The sequence below is a fragment of the Hyaena hyaena genome, unplaced genomic scaffold (genome assembly GCF_003009895.1).
Source record: "Hyaena hyaena isolate Hyena2069 unplaced genomic scaffold, ASM300989v1 scaffold_121, whole genome shotgun sequence".
Taxonomy (NCBI): Eukaryota; Metazoa; Chordata; class Mammalia; order Carnivora; family Hyaenidae; genus Hyaena; species Hyaena hyaena.
Window position 1 is genome coordinate 2,691,892 of NW_024080753.1, and position 23,470 is coordinate 2,715,361.

General features: G+C 46.7%; 1 protein-coding gene across 1 annotated transcript in view; it reads right to left on the reverse strand.

Moving 5' to 3' along the window:
• The window catches only part of OXSR1 (oxidative stress responsive kinase 1), a 98,766-nt gene that overhangs the window by 56,122 nt on the left and 19,174 nt on the right, over positions 1 to 23,470 (reverse strand). The window contains exons 2-4 of the mRNA XM_039237205.1: positions 21,301 to 21,413; positions 14,354 to 14,462; positions 5,658 to 5,799 (exon numbers count right to left, since the gene is read on the reverse strand). Coding sequence (XP_039093136.1) covers positions 5,658 to 5,799; positions 14,354 to 14,462; positions 21,301 to 21,413 — 364 coding nt within the window. The remainder of the gene's footprint in view (positions 1 to 5,657; positions 5,800 to 14,353; positions 14,463 to 21,300; positions 21,414 to 23,470) is intronic.

Here is a 23,470-nt window from a genome sequence, read left to right on the forward strand (position 1 = left end):
TTCCTCATCAGTAAAATGGGGGTGGAAGCACCCATCTCATAAAGTAAGTGTAGCTGGAAAGACGAAGGCCATGAGGACGGCACACTTGGAATCAGCACAAGAGGTTCCGTGACTGCTTGGCGTTGCCGTCTACACCAGAGGTCACGTCTGCCCCAAGGCCCAGAAAAGTAGGAGTGTGGGGCTCTGTGGGCCAGCTGTCCCCGGTCACCGCCCCTGTGTTCTCGCGGTGCCCGGGCCGCCACGGACGACCTGTAAACGAATGGGCGTGGCTGTCCCGTCGCTTTTACAGCCCGGGCGTCGGGCGGCCTGCGTGGGTCGCCGGTGATCCGCGAGGCTACAGAAGACGGGCCTCTTCCCCAACGGAACGGTCAGCCCCGGGGGACGTCAGGCCAGCAGTCAGGCCCCTCCTGTCTGACTGCTTGCTGTCCCCTCCCGTCAGCGCCTGCCTCACAGTCCAGGAGGGCCCGTCCCCACGTCCACGTCCCAGCGAAGTGAGGGAAGGGGAGGCGGACGTTACGCCACTTTCGCTGGGCAGCAGGCCGCGTCTGGAGACAGCTCTGGTCATCATGGCGGGTGTGGGCGCTGACGGGGTGCGACTGGCGCGAAATGGTGGACGCGGGGGTGTTGCCAAAGGGACCCTGCGAGGCAGAGGTCAGGCCCTGCGCCACAGCGCCGCGCAGCCGCACGTCCGCAGGCCGGGGCGAGACAGGCCGGCAGGGGAGCAGCTCGGAGGGGCGCACGCGTCTGCTCTCGCCAGCGGCCAGCAGCTCACTCCCACGGCCCTATGAGGCCTGCACGGGGGCTGGGAAACGCTGCCTGACTTCCGATGGTCCTATGCCCAGGAAAAGCGTCATGTTGTACGTTTTTTCACTTCAAAAAGGAGAAGAGACACAGCAGGTGCCAATTAGCAGCTTCTGGCACTTTCCTCCTAGAAGAAATGATGACCTGAAGCCAGAACTGAGGCATTAAGTGAATTAGGGTCATTGATAGCATGAGGGCACATATCTAGAGGGTTCCCACTAGCCAGAGGTCAGGAATCCTGTTTTTTCAGGGCACCTTTTCCTCGTGCCAGCGCAGGAAATACATCCCCAAAGGTTGCTCTGCGTCACGTCCCTTCAGTCATCTGCTAACACATTCTTCTAAGCAGGCACAAAGCTGCAGGATACAATTTTAAATGAAAAATCCTATTATCTTAAGAATACACCTTCAGTGTTTCCCAGATTTCTAGTTTATCCATTATTCCTTAGGGTCAACTGTCCTCCTTTGTAACCACAGAATGAGTTTATTATTTTTCTTGATAAGACTTAAGACAACTAGAGAGCATTATTCACTTTTATCTCAGGTAAGACACTTTTATAAATGGACAATTTCACTGATAGATGTTAATCTCTTTAAAATGGCGCTATTGTCAGAATAACCTAATTAAGGGTTTGAGGAGGGGGTGAGAAGACAGCATGCTTTTGTCCCTCCATATTCTGATCCGTTCTGTAAAGCTTCAGTTTTAGAACTCAATTACTTGTCTGATCTTTGATGAGTTACTTTTCTGGGCCTTTGTCTATCTATTTGCTGAGACGTTAGGGTTAAGTAGGTGATTTTTTAAAAAACTGAGGCATGGGGCGCCTGGGTGGCTCAGTGGGTTAAGAGTCCGACTTCAGTTCAGGTCATGATCTCTCGGGTCGTGGGTTAAAGCCCCACACTGCGCTGTCAGCCTGTCAGTGCAGAGCCCACTTCAGATCCTCTGTCTGCCCCCCCCCCGCCCCTTCCCTGCTTGCACTCTCTCCAAAATAAATAAATAAATAAATATTTTTTAATAAAAGTTGAAGTATAATTGACAAAACTGTAAGGCACTGAAGTGTACAATGTGACGGTTTGATATACGTACACACGGGAAAACAGTTCTTCCCAGCATGAAAGTTAACACCTCTGTCACCTCATTTATTTACTTTGTGGCGTTTTTTGGTGAGAACACTTACTTAAATTCTACTCTCTTGGCAGAACGGACCCCTCCTGTAACCGAGCGCGTAGCGCATGCCCCTTGAGCGCTCTCTCCCCGCTCCCTGCCCGGCAGCCACTCTCCCAATCTCTCTCCAGGGGTCCAACTTTCTTTTCTTTACACTCTACATGTGAGTGGCACCAGGCAGTACTTGTCATTCTCTTCCTGGCCTAATTCACGGGGCACAGTGCCTTCCAGGTCCACCCATACCCACAAACCATGGGACTTCCTTCTTTCTTTTTTTTAACGGCTGAATAATAACCCATTGTATACACACCACATCTTCATCCGTTCGTTCACTGACGGACACTTCGGTGATTCCACAGCTTGGCTCGGAGAGAACGCTTCCACTTCGAGTACACACCCGGAAGTGGAACGGCAGGATCAGAGGGTAGCTCTAGTTTCCATTTTTCTGAGGCAGCTCCGTCTGTTTCCCTGGTGGCTGTGCCCGTCCGTGCTGCCGCCGTCGCTGGGCAAGGTCCCCTTGCCCCACACCCTCACCCAGCCTCCGCTGTCCCGTCTTTCGGAAAACAGATGCCCTAGCAGATGTGGGACGACATCTCACGGTGTCTGACGGCGTTTCCCTGAGGACTAGTGAGGCGGTCGCCTCTTCTTGGGTTTCGTTGCTGGGAAAATGTCTACTTGGGGCCTTTGCCCATTTTGGAATTAGGTTATTTGGGGGTTTCTGCCCCTGAGCTGCATGAGTTCCTGGCATATTTTGGATATTAACCCCTTATCAGAACATGTGGTTTGCAAATAGTTTCTCTCGCTCCTTAGGTCGCCTTCTCACTCTGGTGGCGGTTTCCTTGGCTGTGCAGCGGTTCTCTCGTTTGGCGTAGTCACACTTGTTTAATTTCTCTTTTGCGGCCTTTGCGACTGGTGTCACATCCAAAAAAGTCTGTATTTTGTGTGTTTCCATTCTGATCTTTTAATTTACCTCCTTCTGCTAACTTTGGGCTTAGTTTGTTCTTAATTTTCTTTTAAGAAAGGTAGATGATTTTTAAGATTACAATCTTGTGTCTCCCACCTTTTTTCTGCCTTTATTTTAACTGAACATTTTACACGATTCCATTTTCCTCTCCTCTCTTAGCATGTCAACTCTTCTTTCTTTTTCGTGGCTGCCCTAGAGTTTGCTATAAACATGTACAACCCAAGCCCACTTTCAAAGAGCGCGACACGACTTCTCCTAGTTTTCCTTCAGTCTCACATATCCTGGACTGGGCACCAGAAAGCCCTGCAATCCAGAATCATCAACAGGCATACACGACAAACAAACAAGACAAAAATTTTAAAAACCCTCCAGGCCTGCTCTCTGAGGCCAGAGGAGCAGAAAAGGCGAGCCTAGCACAGACGGAGCAGAGGACCCCCACTGGAGCTGCGGGCTGGCCCACCATGCCGGAAGCAGAGGTTTTCAGTGAGGACCAGATGGGAACTGCCACCCTCCGCCCGCACCCAGCGCCTGCCCCGCCCGCACGGCGGCACCAACAGCCCAGGCAGCACCTCTCGCCCCGAGCCGGCCGCACACGGCGACCCAGGCCCAGTGCTCCGCGGCACTGCGCACGGGCACCAAGGACAACCCAGGCCCAGCGTCTTCCAAATGTCCGCCCAGCAGCAAAAGGTGGCCCAGGGAAACGCCGTCATCCCGACAGGCCATGCCCGCAGACGATGAATGAATGGAAGCCCCGCGGGCACCAGGTGGCCCGGGCCACAGCACGGGCCCAACAAGGGCTCACGGACCCACAGGGCAGCATCCGTCTCCCGCCTGCCACCCGGCAGCACCAGGTCTGGGGGGTCGACTCTGCTCTCCACGCAGTGTCGGCAGGAGGAGCAGCGGCCCTGCAGCGCCAGGGGGACAAAACAAGCCAGGACAGCGCTGATGGCTCCAAACACCCAACTGTCACTGGAACTACAGCCCACAGACGTAGACTCGGTCTTCGATTCTAACCCTAAACTGACCAAATACCTGCTAAAACATCCATCTAAATGGGATCAAGAGTCTCCTAACATGAGATGCAAGATGTCCCGGATGCAATTTAAACATCACTCGTCATACCAAGAACCAAGAAGAACTCCAATTAGAGAAGACAATTAACTGACATCAACACCGAGATGAATCAGATCTTGGAATTCATTACCTGACAAGAACCGGAAAGCAGCCATTATAAAAACGCTTCCATGTGAGTCTGGGATTATCAGAACAAATGAAAGATAGAAAATCTCACCAAAGAAATAAAATTGATAAAAAAAAAAAAAAAGAATCAAATTATCAAAAAGATTATAAAAACACTGAAATACTCAATGGGTTCTATAGTAAATGCAGAGGACAGAATCAGAACTTGAACACATCAATAGAATCCACTCAGTCTGAACAGAGAAAAAAATAGGATGACAAAAATTGAACTGCGCCTCAGGGCTTACAGTATAGTAACAAAACAGCTAACATTTGTATTAGCAGAGTTCCAGAAAAGAGGAGGAAAAAACAGCTTAAAAAACTATCCAAAGATACAGAGGCTGAAGACTTCCCCGACTTGGTAAAAGACAAAATCCTACAGATTCAGGGAGTTTGGGAACCTCGAACAGAATATACCTAAAGAAGTCCACACAAGTCCACAGCAAGACATCATCGTTAAACTTCAGAAAAGCAAAGACAAAAACTCTTGAAAGCAGCCAGAGGAAAACACAATAGAACACGAGTTCAAATGACAGACTTCTCATGTGAAGCCATTGAGGCCCGAATTAAGGAGCACAGCACCTTTCAACTGCTGAGCGAAAAGCAATGTCAATAGCAAATTCTTATATCCAATGAAATTACCCTTGAGAATGACCAGGAAAAAAAGGTCTGATATGCAGGAAAGCTAAATCCAGGGATTAAACAGATCTGAGTGACACAGAAAGAGTCATCACTTGGAGTCTTATCTGCACCCAAGGAATGGCTGGATACAGCCTGGAATACCTGGACTGTAAAATGGTAGACAGCTTTTTACATTAAACAAAAAAAAAGCTTTAGTAAAAAGCTGTTTTACAAAGAGCTTTTAATAATTTGAGAAAATACTTGGGGCGCCTGGGTGGCTTAGTCGGTTAAGCATCCGACTTCAGCTCAGGTCATGATCTCGCGGTTCGTGGGTTCAAGCCCCGCGTCGGGCTCTGTGCTGACTGCCAACTCAGAGCCTGGAGCTTGTTTCAGTCTGTGACTCCCTCTCTCTCTGACCCTCCCCTGCTCACGCTGTCTCTCTCTCTCTCTCTCTCCTAGAAATAAAACATTTAAAAAATAATAATCATTTGAAAAAATACTCAAGATAAAATATTAAAAATGCACAATAGAAGCAAGACTAAATTATAAACACAGTTTTGTTCTGAATATCTTGTAGGCACATAAAAAACCAGAAAGAAATATTACAAAATGTTGTCAGGGATTCCAATGATTGCCCCCGACAGGAAATTATGAATTCTTCCTGTTTTTTTGTATTTTCCAATTAAACTATTTACTGTTTCAGCGCCTGCTAGCTGTGCATTAAAACCCTACCCACAAAGTGCTGACACTCGTGATTCAGAAAGCCACGAGAGCATTCGGAGACTAAGACGAGTTCTGGGGAAGAGTGGCCTCGGGGAGTGGCCGGGGCGATGGGCTGCGGCGGGACGAGCGGGACGAGCAGGTGGCGCGTACCTGTGAATCTGCCCGTTCTTGTGCAGGTACTCCAAGCCTTCCAGCACTTCTCTGAGAATTGTGGCAATGGCGGCCTCATCCAGGACCCCACTCTTGTGCTCCCCCTTGGCCACGATGTGCTTAATAATATCTAGAACAGAACCTAAGGACAGAAGACAAAATTTGCCATCAACTTTTGACTCATTTACTATACTTTGGAGCCATTCTGAAACCAAACCAAGGTAAACTTTCTCACGAACTTAATTGTATAGGAAAGGAAAAAACAGCAAACGCAAGGAAATACAGGAGTTCACAATTAATAACTTTTCTCAATTTTAATCTAAAACAGAAAGCACCTATTATCCAAATAGCAGTGTTACACCAGCACTGCCTTTAGACTTCTTAATAAGAATTTGGAAAAGGTGGTAGAGGATTTTTAACCACATCTAAAGAATCCCGTCTATAACACGTTATTATAAACTACCACAACTAACTCAAGTTTCTGATACCGGATCAGATTATGCAACACCATATGATTAAATATATAAAATACAATTGCAATACAGGTCAGATTACAGAAGAAATACAGGTTAAAATTAATTTTCAGTTTATCTTTTTAAAAAATTTATTATTTTTTTAAATGTATGTTTGTTTGTTTTTTTGTTTATGTCTTTATTTTTGAGAGACAGAGTGCAGGAGGGGCAGAGAGAGAGGGAGACACAGAATGTGAAACAGGCTCCAGGCTCTGAGCTGTCAGCAGAGCCCAACGTGGGGCTCAAACCCATGGACTGTGAGGTCATGACCTGAGCCAAACTTGGATGCTTAACCAACTGAGCCACCCAGGCGCCCCAATGTTTATTTATTTTTGAGAGACAGAGCGTGAGCAGTAAAGGGGGAGAGAGAGAGAGGGAGACACAGAATCTGAAGCAGGCTCTGGGCTCTGAGCCGTCAGCACAGAGCCTGACATGGGGCTCGAACTCCCGAATCGCAAGATCATGACCTGAGCCGAAGTTGGATACTTAAGTGAGTGAGCCACCCAGACACCCCTTAATTTTCAGTTTAATAAATAATAAGTACAGCAAAGAAAACAAAAAAAATGAAAGGATAAAAACAGCAGCTCTAAGTAACAGCCACGAGGTCTGAGCAACCCCACTCTTCCAGGATCAGAAATAACGCTCCGACTAAACTCTGGGGGAGAGTGGGAGAGACACCTACGTACCTATGAATTAAAATCATAGTCTTGACTGCCATTCCTGATTATCGTAATAAAAAAGTTTGCTAGAGATTTGTAAGACTTCAGGCAATACCATGGCCCATAAAGATGACAGAATCAAAACAAAACAATCTTCAAGATTAGAACTTGTACCAAGAAGTAGAATATAACAACTGCACAGAAAAGACTGGATTTCCAGTTCTTGGGACAAGACCCCAATGATTGAGACTAAAATTAAAACACAAACGTACGCTGAAAAGTTGCCCTGGTGGGTGCTTTCATTCTGCACACCTCACAGGAAAAAAGTGTGCTTGCAAAACCCTCCAAAACATGGAGCATGGAGCACACATTCACTTCAGCTCCCACTTGAAATCCACTAACTTGATAAACTGAATAAAACAGCCATCAGCCCAGGATGAAAAAGAAAATGGAAGATAAAGAAAAGAGACGATCATTTTTTTGGAGGAAGGAAAACAGAAAAAGCGACCTAAGCAGAGAGAAATCTGAACGCCCACCGCCCGTGGAGGGGTGTGCCGATCAGGGGACAGCGCCCCCCTAAAGGGTGCACGCGCCAGCACTGCCTGCGGGGATGAAGGAAAGCGCCAGAACCAGGAAAGCTGGCTAAAAACCATGGAGTGGGGAAGAAGATGCCCACACCCCCTCGCTCTGGAAGCCAGAGCTGCCACCCTCACGTCCAGCAAGAAGAAGGCAGGTGACTTTCTGGAGACGATGAACCGGGGAGGCGCCGTTCTCGAACACACTGTCGCACTCTCCCCGCTTTGCTGCTGGGATTCACAAGGCTGGGCTCACACGCGGGGAGGCCTGACGGAGACATTCTGTTCTGCTTGGTTTAATCAATCACATATCGCCAACCACATATCAACATCCAAAGCAAAGTCACTCTACCAACAGGCCACATGTCTCACTTTCTCTGAGAAATCGGCCACGTAAGAACTGCTTAGTAAGAAGACACTTGTATCAATGCCAGTTGAGTTACCTGCTTGTAATGCAAAGCAGATCTATGATAAGGAATGCGAAGGGAATTAAAAATTAACATGGTTTACTCGTTCAACGACGTGGCCGTAATCTAGAACTGGGCACCGCCAACTATGTGAAGATACGCGCGGTGCAGCTGCTGACCTGACCCTCTGGGGCTTCCAGTCTGGCGGGTCAAGAACCCGGAGCAGCAAAGACCTAGGGCACATAAAGTTACTAGATCTGTGTTTTTAAAGACTTTGAAGCAGGAACTCCTCTTTAAAACCTTAAAGGATTGTTAATGATTTCACACCACCAATCATCGATGGGGAAATTACAGCAGTGAACGTCCCCAGTCTATGTCTGGAACAGACATCTTTAACAAGCTATAGAAGCCCCTCTTTCACGCCAGGATAATTTCTTGTCCACTTCAGTCTCCCAACAGTAACAATTTTTATCGGTGGAGGGATAATGGCGCCTCCAAGGCCCTTATCTTTAACTGATAAACTTGGTCCTGGAAAGTACCCACTTGTTTCCATCCGACTTCTTCAGCATCCCGCAGCGTCCATCACGACAATGGGGCTTATAATCCTCCGTCCTCAAACATCCAAGCTACGTGGAAGTCTTCATATCGACTAAGAAAGGTGAAGGTAAAATACGCTAAGCCAAAGAAGACTGCAGATTATCACTGGATGATTCTACTAACACCTAAAAAAAAATTTAGGAATAAAAAGGGAAGGCTAAAACAGCATGCAGTCTTCTATCCTCGGGCACAATCCGGAAAAAATACTCTCCAGGGATTATCAGATCTCAAACTTTAACACAGGCAAACTAGTTAAAAATGCAGATTTCCGGATCTCACAGACTGCCATTCAAGAGATAAGGGAGGCCCAAGAAGGCGTATTTTAACAACCGAGCCTACGAGATGGCATTTCTGAGTCAAAGCAAATAGAATGGAAAACAAGAGGGAACGAGCGCAACTCGGGCAACAAAGTGAAAAGTTAAAACGTAAACACCTGTTCCAAAAACCCATCTCCTGTCCGCTTCCCTAGCCTACGGCACAGAACGTTTAAAAAGCAATGCAACACTTCTACTGTCCAAGAATATCGTTACTAAATATTAAAATAATATTGAAAAAGTAGCAAAGGAGCTGCGGGGGGGGGGGGGGGTTAAGGCACTTATTAACCCTCGTGATTACACGAGGCTCAATCACCTTATTCACTCGACATGTTTATTGCCCCAATTTACTTTTATAAAAAAACACTCTGAATCCAAAATTAGCTCATTTTAGTTACCAGAATTTCTGCCAAGAAGCTTTAACCAAGATTAAGCCACCGGATTTTGTTTGTGTCTTTCTGAGACATGGAAGGTTTCAAAGGGGTCAAATGTGCTTCAGCTGAATATTGCACTTCAGACAGCAGACGTGCCCTGCACTGTCGCCTGAACCGCCAAAGCCGGTCCCCGACTAACACCAGCATTTTACTCGGGTCCTGCTCAGATCAAAGATGTTCCCAGGCTGGGGGCGCCTGGGGGGCTCAGTTAAGGAAGCTCAGTTAAGCTTCCAACTTCAGCTCAGGTCATGATCTCCCGGTTCTTGAGTTCAAGCCCCACGCCGGGCTCTCTGCTGTCAGTACGGAACCCGCTTCTTACCCTCTGCTCTCCTTTTGCTCTGCCCCTCCCAACTTGCTCTCCCTCTAAAATAAAAATAAAATAACCTTAAAAATAAAAAAGTTCACATACTATATGTTTTAGAAGATGACAAAGTTGAGAGCACCTCTGAACAACAAAATAGTTCACGAAGACAGTGAACTCAAGTTCTATTTCTGCATTGCTACAATCCATCACTCTCAGTCTAACAGGTAAGCCTCTCTCTCCTCCTCTCAGGTTTCTTAATTACTTTGATTTCTAAAACTCTCACATTCTAGTTTGGTGCTAATAAACTACACAAATAGCCCTTTAGATCAGAACTGCTTCTAACTTCTGAAGATTAACTTCCTCTAATTTCTGATGGTTAACTCCCTGTATTAAAATCCCAACATTCAGCATCAGAGACTGGTTCACAGAAGAATATTACAGTTATAAGGAAGTATTAAGAAATGACTATCATATTGACACATGAAATTAAACTTATTTTAACTATGATGTCCACGTGGTTGATGGGAGTAAGAGTGACCGCTGCAATTCAGTTTATGACATAATAAGCTTATTAAATTCTACATCAGTGCACGTTGTTAAGTGAAAAATATGCTTCTGGTTTTTAAAAAAAGTTTATTTATTTGAGAGACAGAAAGAGAGAGTGCAAGCAGGGGAGGGGCAAGGAGAGAAAGGGACAGAGGATTCAAGGCGGGCTCTGCGCTGACAGCAGAGACAGCCTGATGCAGGACTTGAACTCACGACCCGTGAGATCATGACCTCAGCTGAAGTCAGACATTTAACCGTCTGAGCCACCCAGGCACCCCAATATGCTTTTGTTTTTATGGGGCACCTGCATGGCTCATCAGTTGAGTGTCTGACTCTTGATTTCAGCTCAGGTCATGATCCAAGGATCACAGGACTGAGACCCATGAAGGGCTTGACACTGAGGGCCAAGGCTGCTTAAGATGCTCTTTCTCCCCCTGCCCCTCTCCCCACTCGCACTCTCTCTCTAAAATAAAAAACATTTTAAAAAAGAAAGAAATTTGGGGGCGCCAGGATGGCTTAGTCAGTTGAGCGTCTGACTCTTGTTTCTGGCTCAGGTCATGAACTCGCAGTTCGTGGGTTTGAGCCCCGCGTCAGGCTCCGCGCTGACAGAGCTGAGCCTGCAGGAGACTCTCTCTCTCTCTCTCTCTCTCTCTGTGCCCCACCCCCACCCCATGCGTGTGCATGTCTGCTCTAAGTAAATAAACAAACATTTTTAAAAAAAATATGCTTTTGTTTTAAACATCTTGGCTAAAAAAGTCAATGTGAAAGAAGGCGGCCTAAACATTTCTGTTAACTCTGGTTATTTACGCTATTTGATTACTCATAGGGAGCCTCTGCTTCTCGGGGGTCTTCTCCTCCCGCTCTCTCTGCTCCATCTGCAGGCCCCCGCCAGCCTGGTGAGCCACACGCCACCCCTCCATCCTGCCTCCAGGGCCTGCTCCGCACGGTGCCCCCCCACCTGGGCCGCCGCTCCCATCCTTCCCTCGGAAGCACTTTCGCGTCCCAGGCTGCCGGGCTCAGGGCTCAGGGCTCAGCCGAACACCGCCTCCTCTGCTGACCCCACCACGCCCATTCTCCCTCGGTGAGATTGGTCTCCTGGCACCCGTGCTGCGGCGCCAACGCGCCCTCCTGGTACCCTGCACACTTACATCGCCTGACCTGTAACTTTTCCTTCCTGGCCATGAGGCCCAGAAGAGCAAGGAACATGATTCACCTATGCAGTGGTGGTCAGTAAGCATCTGATGAATGGAGTTTTAACTGAGCCATAAATCCTGGCATCGTTTCTCTGTATTTTAAAAACGGTTTAAAGTTGTGTTCAGTTCTAGCTTTTGTTTTCCAGAAGGGTTTAACGTACCTCTTCAGTTTAAATGTTTATTCACTTTATAACTAAAGAAAGCAAGATTTCATTTCCCTAAAAAAAGATGCAATTCTTTAATATTTTTAAAGGCTTAGATGTAAGATTACATTGAGTCAAAAAAAAAAAAAGGCAAGTAATTATAAAAAGAGTTAATGGCTGGAACATGTTTGAAAATGATCTCCCAGGAATTGTGCTGAGTCCGGGGCTAGAAAGCTTGGGCTCCGTCCCAGGGAACCCGAGACCAGGAGAGACAGAGACGTGCGCTTAACACACACCCCACCCAGCTACACGTCCTCCCCCTTCTGAGACCGGGCTATATACTCCCTGCGGAAGAAACGGGAATTCCTTAAAAAATATACGTGCATTCTGCCCAGGCGCAGCAGAAAGGCTGGACTGGTATACACGTACGGATGAAGGAACTAAGCAGACAAAGTATTCCTATTCATCAGAGGACTTCTGAGCCAAACATTAAAAACTCTGTATTACACATTTTGTAAGTTACAAATAAAAGAAAGTTATGCTATAGGTGATCAATAATGAAACATACAGCATTACCTACTACTCCCATATCTGTCCATACTGAAAGAGCCATGCCTGACCACCATCTTGACAGGGGGCTGGTGTCAGCAAGGACTCCAAGCATCACATGAACAGGCTTTTAACAAAGCCATCCAGTTTCTCCAGTGTGTCACTAACGGGATCGAAACAAAAAGGTGATTCTGGCTACACTGAAAAGCAGCAAATCACAAGGGATTAGTATTAACGGCCAAGTTTCTTGTGCATCTACATGTCAGCCCGGTTATAGATGCCTGACCTACGTCATCTCAATTACTACCCCCAATACCCGAAAACACAGAAAGGTATCCCCATTCGACAGAAAAGTTAACAGGTTCAAAGAGTTCAAATAGTTGGCCCAGTGACACAAGCCTGCTAAGTAGGAAAGCTGGGATTTAATTCTAAAGCCTATGTGCTTTCCCTTACGGCCTCTCTAGGAGGGCAGGTGTTTGATGCTAACCTGGAACATCACGCCGCTGCACAGAGCACGTATCGAACAAAACCAAGCAGCACAGTGATGGGGAGCCTGGGCAGCTCCACCGCTCACCAGTCTTCCACTCTCACCACACGATTCACACCCGTGCTTTGGCAAAATGTCCAGTTCGCTACATGAGTTGGGCCATCAGGTAATAACCATAACTAAATGTCCAACCCACAGGTGACAGTGGTCTGCTTCTGGCAACCAGCAATACTTGCATTTATTCTAAGGACTGAAGCAGAAATGACTGTATACATACTGCAGGATAAAGCACCGTAACTTATCATGATACCGGGCACCCAAATTTTCTGTGTAAGAGAAAAGAGATTCAACTATAATGTTCAAGAGGTTTCAAAGGTCTATAATGTTACATTTGAAATGGAAATATTAATTCCAAATCATAATTTTTAACACGCTATATTTCTATCTAAGCTCTTTCCGTTGGAAGTGATCACAGTGTCATAGCAATGAGCACCCCCAACACCCTACTTGTGTTTTCTAAACACCTGTCCCCTAACAAACATCAGAACTCCTCGGAGTCCTGGCTGACTGCGGATCTAGGAAAAGCAATATAAATGGGACCCTTGGAAATCCTGAACCAGAACAAGGCAGTAACCAAAGACTGATGGATTCATGTCCAGAGAACACAAGAATAAGCTTAAAGCGAGTCCCAGTGACAACCTTGTGGACAACCTGAGCATCCAAAGAAGAGAGTGAAACTGACTGAAAGACACTACATATATAAAATTCCTTGTGTCTATGATGCCACTCAAAAAAATGAAAGCCTTACCCAACAAGAAAAGGAAGAAAAAAACCAAACTCTATTTGCTTCCACTGGAGGTGAATATTAAATCGACTCTTTACTCTGAAAATTGGTACTTAAAAAAAAAGAATCAATTACTTATCTTGCATTTTTAGTAGGAACTACAATACAGATTAATCAGAGCCCCAGTCAATGAGGTGAAGCTCCTTTACACAGAAGAACGCCAAGTTCATAAATGCAAAAGAAAAGGCACAATAAGAAAAGTCACCAATCAAACCCTTACAGGAGAATTCATTCAAACAAGGACTGGGAATGGATGCTAAATCAGTAAATCAAAGAGTCAGGTGGAAGGGGCGCCTGGGTAGCTTAGTCGGTTAAGCAACGGACTCTTGGTTTCTGCTCAGCTCATGATCTCAGGGTTCATGGGATGGAGCCCCACATAAGGCTCTGCACTGACAGCGTGGAGCCTGTCTGGAATTCTCTCTCTCCCTCTCTCTCTGACCCTCCCCTGCTCGTGCTCTCTCGCTCTCTCTCTCTCAAATATGAACAAACTTTAAAAAAAGTTAGGTGGCAACCTAGATACTCACAGTGCCCAAGTATCACCTCACAGATTACTTGTTAGCTGCAAAGGGGGAAAAAGTTTAACTTTTCCACAATGAGGTGTGGCTGTCAAAATGTAAGCAATCAAAAGTAACATCACCATTAAAGATATAACCAGAAAGCAATACCTCCTGGTGTGAGGCACGGTGAACATGGCATCACCCACAAAACACTGTCCAAAAATTTCTAACTTAAATCAAGCCTTTAGGTCCAATTTTTCATTTATAAGAAAGAAAGGGAAACAAATCAAGTTAAATAACACCAGGAAGAAACACCCAGATAAATCCAAGATGTGGGTCGTTCTACAAGACGTTATCGTCAGACTCTTCAGGCCAGAACCTTCAACACGTTTCTGTGATGGCACAAAGGGAGCTGCAGGGGCTCAGGGGAGACCAGGAGAGGTTTGGAGCACGGCCACCGGACGCGAGCGTGAAGCCGGCCTCGCTCACACTCGAGCACCTTCAGCAGAGGATGTGTCCTCAGGACCTCCTCAAATGCAAATGTTCAGGAAAACCAAACTGGGACAAAAAACCACAGAATATTTTTATTACCTTTCCAGCCGACGGAAGTTGGCATTTCACTGTACTCTACTCACCTCCACTTAGCAGCTTCATGACGAGCCACAGCTCGTCCTTTACCACGAAGGACGTGTAGTAAGACACAATATTAGGGTGATGGCACTGACTCATGGCTTGAATTTCTTTCTACAAGGAAGAGAAAGTATGAGAACTTATTACATGCAAGCCTACGATGAGACTAGAGGTTAGTGAATTCAGATTTGTAAATCGCGGTGTTACAGGCTCTGTGAGATCTCCACGGCTCTTTTAGGTTAGTTTTTTTTTTTTTTTTATTTTTTAATGCTTTATTTATTTCTGAGAGAGAGAGAGACAGTGTGAGCAGGGGAGGGTCAGAGAGAGAGGGAGACACAGACTCTGAAACGGGCTCCAGGCTCTGAGCTGTCAGCACAGAGCCCGACACGGAGCTCGAACCCACAAACCATGAGATCATGACCTGAGCCAAAGTCAGATGTTCAACCGACTGAGCCCCGCAGGCGCCCCTCTTTTAGTTTAGTTTAAACTAAAATCCCCTCAGTTTCCGTCAGTCCACTCGGGCTACTCACTCCACGCAATCTCTGAAGCTAGAAACATGCGCCTCTCCTCTGAGCCTCACACAGCAGCGCAGGGGCCTCCGCGGGGATACACATTTTCACTTCAAGGTGCCTTTGGAAAAAGCATCTTGGGAAATCTGGCTTTACAGCCACAGAGGATATGGACTCATACACAGAAGGTGGTTTTCGTTTTTGTTTTGTTGTGCTTTGTCGTTATTCTGGTGTTAAAGTTTACCTTTATTACTGGAGTACAGTTGAAATACAATGTTGGATTAGCTCTACGTACACAACACAGTCACTCGACAATCCTACATACTACTGCTGCTCACCACGGTTAAATGTAGACACATGACACCATTATCGTATTATTACTGACTGTATTCCCCACGCTGTACTTCCCAGCTCGGTGACTTACTTATTTATAACTGCAAGTTTACCTCTCTCCCATCGCCCTGCGCCCCTACGAGGAGACTGTTCTCCGTTGTCAACAGTCTGTGCTTTGTTTACTTGTTTCGTTTCTTAGATTCCACATGCAAGTGAAACCATATGCTATTTGTTTTGCTTTGTCTGACTTACTTCACCTACCATCCTTCCCTCTCGGTCCATGCATGTTGCCACAAATGGCACGGCGGCTCCATTATCTTTTATGTGTTAGTATTCCACTGTGTGTGTGTGTGTAAACTCCCATCTTTTCTACCCATTCATCTACAGATGGACACTTGCGCTGCTTCCATATCTTGGCAATGTAAGTAATGCTGCAATAAACCCCGGGGTGCAAATATCTTCTCCAACTAGTGTTTTCAAATAACCAGCAGTGGGATAATTCCTGGGTCATTCGGCAGTTCCATTTTCAAACTTTTGAGAGACTCCATACCGTTTTCCACAGTGGCCGCACCAGTCTGCATTCCCGCCAACAGGACCCGAGGGCTCCCTTTTCTCCACATCCTCACCAACACTTTCTGTTTCTTGTCTTTTTGATTTCTGGCAGGTACGCGGGGGTTCTGATTCGCCTTTCCCTGATGATGAGTGACGGTGAGCTTCTTCTTGTGAGTCTGTTGGGCATCTGTAGGTCTTCTTTGGGAAAATGTCTATTCAGGCAGAGGATCCTTTCTGGTTTGTGGGTTTTATTTTGAAAATACTGTTTCATCCCATTTTTGTGAAATAATTATCAATTCTCACTCTGAAAAGAAATCTCCTGAAACGGGGCAAGGCCATAAACTAAATCCCAAGTGGAAACCTGAGCACCCTCTAAGCTTGTCCCCCACCTCGGGGTTACGCATCTACATTGGGCTGGGGGAGATCAAATGCCTCATACGGCCGCGAGGGATCTGGGGCCTCCAGTCTCCATCCTACTCCCTCCACTGACCCTCCCCAAACAGCCCCCTCTGTCCAGCCACAGCACACTTCTTCAACCATGGACGTCTAACCTTACTGTTCCCTCTGCCTCAGACAGACTTCCTTCATTATTTTACCCTAGCTAAAAATGCCAATTCTTCCTTCTGATCTAGCCAAAGTATCATTTCCACCAGCGCCCCAAGTTTGCTTCCAAACTCCCTGTGTATCTCTACATCACGGCACACATGTACTGGATAGTACACTGGGTGCTTATTTATCTGTCCCTCCCTGGTGGGCTGAAAGCTCTCTGAAGGCAAGCACTTCCAAAAGTGGATCCCTAAATGCAAGCTGGTGCACATTACAAACACACACACACACACGACGGTCAGCCTAAAAATCTCACCATCTGCCGTAACACGGATGGCCTTAGAGGGTATAATGCCAAGTGAAATATGTCAGAGGAAGACAACATATGATTTCACTCATATGCAGAATTTAAAAAACAAAATAAACAAAGAAAATAAAGAGACAAACAAAAAAACAGACTCTTACATACAGAGAACAAATTGGTGGTTGCCAAGGGGGAAGTGGGTGGGGGATGGGTGAACCAGATAAAGAGAATTAAGAGTATACTTATCGTGATGAGCAATGGGTAGTGTACAAAACTGCTGAATCATTATATTGTACACCTGAAACTAATATGTAACAGTGTTTGTTAATTATACTTGAATTTTTAGGAATCCATGAAAAAAAGTAGATTCCCTAAACACTGCAGAACTTACCATATTCTACAGTAATTGTTTATTTATTTTTCTGTATCCTTCACAAAACTTTAAGCTCAGTGAAAGCTAAGACTCTGTATTCCTGGCACGTAATTAACGCTGTGCCTGGCACACAGAACACCTTCAATAAATATTTATTGAATGAATTAAATATTATATTACTTTATACAACTTTTTACTTATTCAGTGACTGTACTTGCCCTATGCCCTTGGTATTTGTACAGCAGAATCAATCGTGTAAAACTTGCCCATAGTCTCTGATTCAAGAGCAGCGCCCTGTGAGCCATAGTCTATTCTTGTCTTCTCAACTGGAATGTCAATTCCTTTATGGCAAGGATCTTGCCTCACACATTTTTCCAACCTCTTAAGTCACCAGCACAGTCATCTGTACTAAAGCCCAAGTAAAACCAAAGTAAACACCTGCCTGTTGACATAGTTCTACAGAGATTAGGAGAGATAAGAGCAGTACACGAGAGGAACATACAGAACCACACACATTGTGGCGAGTTGTAAAGACAGCGGGCGTTACGAGAATCCTCTAGAAAGAATGAAGGCAGGTAAGAAGTCCTCGCAAAGGAGATGAGGGGCAGGTTCAGTGCTGCGGGACACGGGAAACGGCGGTGGCAGCAGGCGGGAGGCGCGCGGACAGATGAACTCTGCAGGGCCTGCTTCAGGACCCGATGAGTAAACCTGTCTAAGGCAAGCAGTTCGCGCTTTCGACAGGGATCTACCGACAGGGATCTACCGACAGGGATCTACCAACGTGCTGGGCGCTTGAATGTGACAGGGAGCCCTCGGGACCCTTCCGGTCTGGTGAAGAAGTTAGATACTAATTTAACACACAAGAAGCAGTTTGATAGGAAAGTACGAGACACTGCACGATTCCACCGGAGTGGCAAAGTATCTAAAAGCCGGAGTGACCCGCAGAGGCGGCCTCCTGTGAGCTGAACCAGCTGACACAGGAAGGGTAAGGAGGCTTTCCAGGTTTGACTGCTGGCTCACCTGGGACCGTATCGTGAAGGACTCCGTGTGTTCAAGAATTCAGGCTTCATCTTAACAGCAAAGGGACGGCACCAGAGGTTTAAGTATCTGTGCCATTTCATACAAGCCACTCGGGCTACAATTAGAAAATACGTGTGGGAAGGCAAGGCCGGAGGCGAAGATGCCGCCCAAGGCTGTTGCTATGGCCCGGGCGAGGGGCGATGGTGGCCTGAAATGATCAGTAACTAGTTACTCAGTTTGGGTAATTACACTGTGGTCACGTTACCGTCAGGAGAGCCTGGGTCAACAGTATATGGGAACTTTCTGTACTTCTTTTGCAACTCTTCTAGAAGTTTAAAACTATCTCAAAATATAGTTCTAGGGGTGCCTGGGTGGCTGTCGGGTGAGCGTCCAGCTCTTGATTTTGGCTGAAGTCATGATCTGCAGGTTCGTGCGGCTGAGGCCAGCATCAGGCTCTGCGCTGACAAGACAGAAGAGATGTCAGGACAGAGCCCGAAGCGGGGCTCCGACTCACGAACCATGAGCTCATGACCTGAGCCAAAACCAGGAGCTGGACACTTAATCAGCCAAGCCACCCAGGGGACCCCACCTCCCCGACATTTACAGATGGGAGAATTGTTTGTATGAGTGAATGAATTAGCGCTGTTCGGGGCTGACTGAGTGGGGTGAGAGCAGTGCTTGCACTGGGGGACTCAGAGAACAGGACTAAATGTCAGACGTCCGGCTAAGCTCCAGGAATGAAAAGTCACCATTAAGCGATACTTGGGAAAGCTTCCGGCCGGACCGAAGTCCGCACAAAAGCTGTGGCGGCAGCAGGTAAGGGGACTGTCGAGAAAGTGCTTTGAGCAGGAGGAAGGGAGCTGCTGGGAAATCCTGAGTCAGAGCAATACGGTGCCCTGGCAAAGCACGTACATGCTTATTTTTCCTTTTGAAACAAATTCAAAATCACACCACCGAAAGTTTGGTATGTTGATCTTAAAGGTTTTTAAGGTAAACAAAAGGGCTTCTTAACTCTCCGAAACAGAGCCCTTCTCACTCAGCTCTCGGTCCCGACCCTACAAACACTGCAAAGAAACCCGGCATTCTTTATATTCCCGAAGTTTCCTCAGGCTTTGGTGGGACCTTACTTGTGTGCCGCCTCCAAAAAGCCAATTATCTTAAAGTTACTTCACTAAAAGTCACTCCCTCCTCCCTTCACTCATTTGCCAAATACTGAAATACTCTATCACGAAGCTACACCAAACATGCATTCCTCCGCAAGTAAGGCTCCCGTGTAATAACATAGATATTACTTTCAAGATGTCAAATATCTGAGAACAGATGTTCTTTCTACTTGTGAACCAATATTATAATTAGTTAGTATTATGTGAAGAAGAAAATAGCAGACCTGACTCAGAAAGACCTGCTTTCTAACCCGGACACTGTCGCGTGTCGTAGGATTTACTTCCTTCATCTAAAATGGAGCTACTGGCTGCCTCGTGGAGGCCTTTCGGAGGGTAAAGTCCGCTTAAGCGCCTGACACTGAAGAGATGTTTGCTATGATCATCATGTGAACACAGTCAAGTTATTTAACCTTTGAACTTCCATTTCTTTAGTCATTAAGTAATAAATAAGAAGACTTTCATTCACCTTCATGCTCTCCTTAAGGGTTCTGTAAAATAACTGACAAATGATACACATTCGTACCGGCTGGGCTTCTCAAATTCCAGCCTTAATATATAGTAAAAATTTTGCTTTTCCTCGAGGGGCACCTGAGCGGTTCAGTCAGCTAAGTGTCCGACGTTAGCACAGGTCATGATTCTCGCCGTTTCTGAGTTCGAGTCCCGCCTCAGGCTCTCCTCTGTCAGAGTCCACTTCAGATCCTTTGTCCCTCTCTCTCCGCCCCTCACAGGCACTCTCCCTCTCTCTCAAAAATACACATTTAAAAAAAATTGTTTCTCCTCAAGAGAATGAGTTTACAATTCACAGCCTTCCTGCAGAATCACTGCAGTTCGATATCCAAATGGCGCTCTAGTCGGCCGCGGGCACGGGTGACTCCAAGATCACTCGCAGGAGCTCCTTCAGCACCTCCCTTCTCGTGTGTGCTCTCCCACCGGAGAGGCTCAGGGTCGGACCAGCGACTTTCTTCTTCAGCTTCTGCTCATCCATGACTGACTCCTAAAGAGAAGCGTCCGTTTCCCCTGCTCAAAGTCCGCTGCGTAACCCTGTCACCTCTTTCCCTCGTGTCCCGGGCCCCCCTGATACTCAGCACGGGCCACACCAGAAATTAAGCCCGAGCCGGGAGCGGCTCATCCCAGCCCCGGCCCCGCCTTTCCATCACCGACTAACTGCACGTGATCTTCGACAAATACTTGGGACGGTCACTGTATTAGTTCACATTTGCGTGGCAGTTTAGAGCTTTCAAGTCCTGGATCATTTGGTCCTCAAGAAAAACCTCCTGCGGTACACAAAGCAGCTATTACCATTTCCATCTTAAGCCAAAGGAACTGAGGATTTACAAGGTGAAATGATCTGAAAATCGACTCGTGGCCTCTTGCTGAAAGCGACCACATGTCCGCAACAGCCGTGGCGTCATGGCTCATGGACGAGGAACAACACAACGTCTGTGTGACTAGCTTTTAACGCCACAGAGCCCCTCCCGCAGCCGGCCCTCCGTGAGACTCTCCTCTCTCCTCCCCCAGCCCTCGGAGGAGGCGACGCTGCCGGCGGCCACTCTGCCTCTCACCCTGTGAACGGGCGCAATGCAGACTGGGGCCCAAAGCCTCGTTTCAAGCATATTCCTCTTGCCCCAGGTATCATAACCGTGTGGTACCAGCATGACACCAGCTTAAGGAAAGAGACGAGTAAGGAAGCAGGGTTTGTAATGATAAAATTAATCGTCTAATATTAGAAATAGGTTAAATGAAACGTGGTCTGCCTTTGCAAGGGAACAGCACACACATACCGAAAAACATATGAATTCGCTATTTACGGACACAGAAAAAAATTGATAAATTTTCCAATGAAAAGAACAAGTAAATGACATTACCATAAAAATATAAAGATATCTGAATGTGCACACTCTAAAAACTATATAGCAAGAATTAATCTCAGAATGGGAGGATTACGACTAATTTTTTTGTTTACCTGGATTTTTATAAATTTTACAATAAACAATACTTAATTTACAATATTTTACTTATTTTACAAATTTACAAAAAACATTACTTAGCCTTTTTTTAGAAAAGCAATAAAAAATATCAGGTTCTCTCCCACTTCACCGCGAACACACACTGGAGTATATTTCTGCACGTAATAAACAGGAGAGGCGCCTACCAGGAGCTCATCCATGCTAGTTTGACATTTCTCAAGGTTTATGCGTTTGATCGCCACCTTCTCCTTTTTAGGGGTACAGTACGCTGCCTGGACCACAGCCGTTGCTCCGCTCCCTAAAGATAAATACACAGCAAGTGAGTAAACACGAATAGGTAAGAACATGGCATTTCTAATCCCCACACAACCGAACAATAACCCTTATGTTGCTCCTGCACTCAACAACGCATGACACCCTAAAAAGCAGCCTTGACAATCTCAGAACTGCTGACAGATACCAGCGGGCGGGGCGCCTGGTGGCTCGGTGGCTTCCGACTTTGGCTCACGTCATGATCTCATGGTCTGTGGGTTCAAGCCCCATGTAGGACTCTGCGCTGACAGCTCGGAGCCTGGAGCCTGTCTTCGGATTCTGTGTCTCCCTCTCTCTCTCTGTCCCTCCGACGCTTGCGCTTGCTCACACACACACTCTCTCTCTCTCCATAAATACACATTAAATAAATAAATAAATAAATAAATAAATAAATAAATAAATGCTGGCAGGGAGGGAGAGTCAAGACGACCACAGGCCCAGCTGTGGAGTGTGAGGGTGCGGGATCACACATCCCTGCTGCTCACTTCTGAATACACGGAGTAGCCTAGAAATAATTCAATGGACAATCACAAGATGACCCTGAAAGGCAGAAAGAAGTTAGATGAGCCAGGGGCCCCCGGATGTGAGAAGCACCGCGGTGAGTTCCCTGGGCTTCCTTCTACCTCACGCGTACCCATGCCTGGGCACAGGAACGGCTTCCAACCGGGAGCCACCAACACAGACAGACAAATGAACAAGAAAATCCTGCTTTTCGGCCAAAGGACTGTGAAAGGGGAAGCTTAGCAGAGACTGAGAAGGCAGACGGACTCCCCAGTCCTAGTCCAGGACAGCGGAGGGTCCCAGTCCCCTGTCCTTGCCCCGGACATCGGAGGGTCCCACGCCAGCACATCACAGCATGAGCAGGACCCGCGCTCACCCCCAGCCAGCAGGCGGCCGGACGTGCCACCCCTGGGGCCATGCGCAGGCGACCTGCCCTCAGCAGTCACAGAGACGGGGCCCGCAGCCACCAGCCGGCCCAGGCAGCACCTGTAGAGATCAAGCAGGGCTTCCTGTGAGGCCAGAATAACGGAGAAGGAAGAGCACTGCCGGAGCTCGGGCAGCTCCATCATCGCAGGGATGACCCAGCTCACGGAAGCGGGCCCGAGGCGGGGCGGCTCAGCGCCAGAGCATCTGACTGCACGGCAGCGGGCCCGGGCCTGCACACAGAACCTACACAGACTTAGTGCCACTAAAACAGAAGACGTAAAGAGGATCAAGAGTCTCCTCACATTAGTATCTTAAATGTCAGGATAAAACTTTTTTAAACCGCATACCAAGAATCAGGAAAAACATACTTGAATGAGAAAGAGAACCACACTGATGCCAAAACCAAAATCTGTCACAATTCGGGATTATCTGACAAGAATTTTAAAGCAGTCATCATAAAAATGCTTTGATAAACAATTAAGAATTCCCCTAAATAAAAAATAGAAAATTTCAGCAAAGAAACAGAAGTTATTTTTTAAAAACTACTCAATGGAAATTATGTGTACAACTGAAATACGCAATTTCCAAAATAAGAAAGTGCTGGATAGGCTTAATAGTAGAGATGACGGAGGGTAAATCTGGTGAGCCTGGGGACAAGATCGACAGTACACTCAATCTAAACAACAGAGAAAATGGGCTGGAAAAAAAAAAAAGAAAAAAAGAACAGACGCTCAGGGAGCAGTGGATAATAATAAAAAATCCAACGCCCACATGGTAGGTAGGATAAGGGGCCCCACGGTGTCCATGTCCTAACCTTTGGGTGAATGTAACTTATATGGCAAAAAGACTGCATGGTTATTATGTGACATTAAGGATGAGAAGATTACCCTGGATCATCTGGGTGGGCCCAATGTAATGATAAGGGTCTTTCTTTATAAGAGGGAGGCAGAGAGGCGGAGTCGGAGAAGAGAGGAGGGAAGCGGAGGTCAGAGCCATAGGACCGGGGCCGAGGAGCAAGCACTGATACACATAACCACAGGCCTAACCCTGAAAACATCATGCTGTGTGAAATGAACCAATCCAAACTGCAGGACTCCATTCATGCAAAATGTCCAA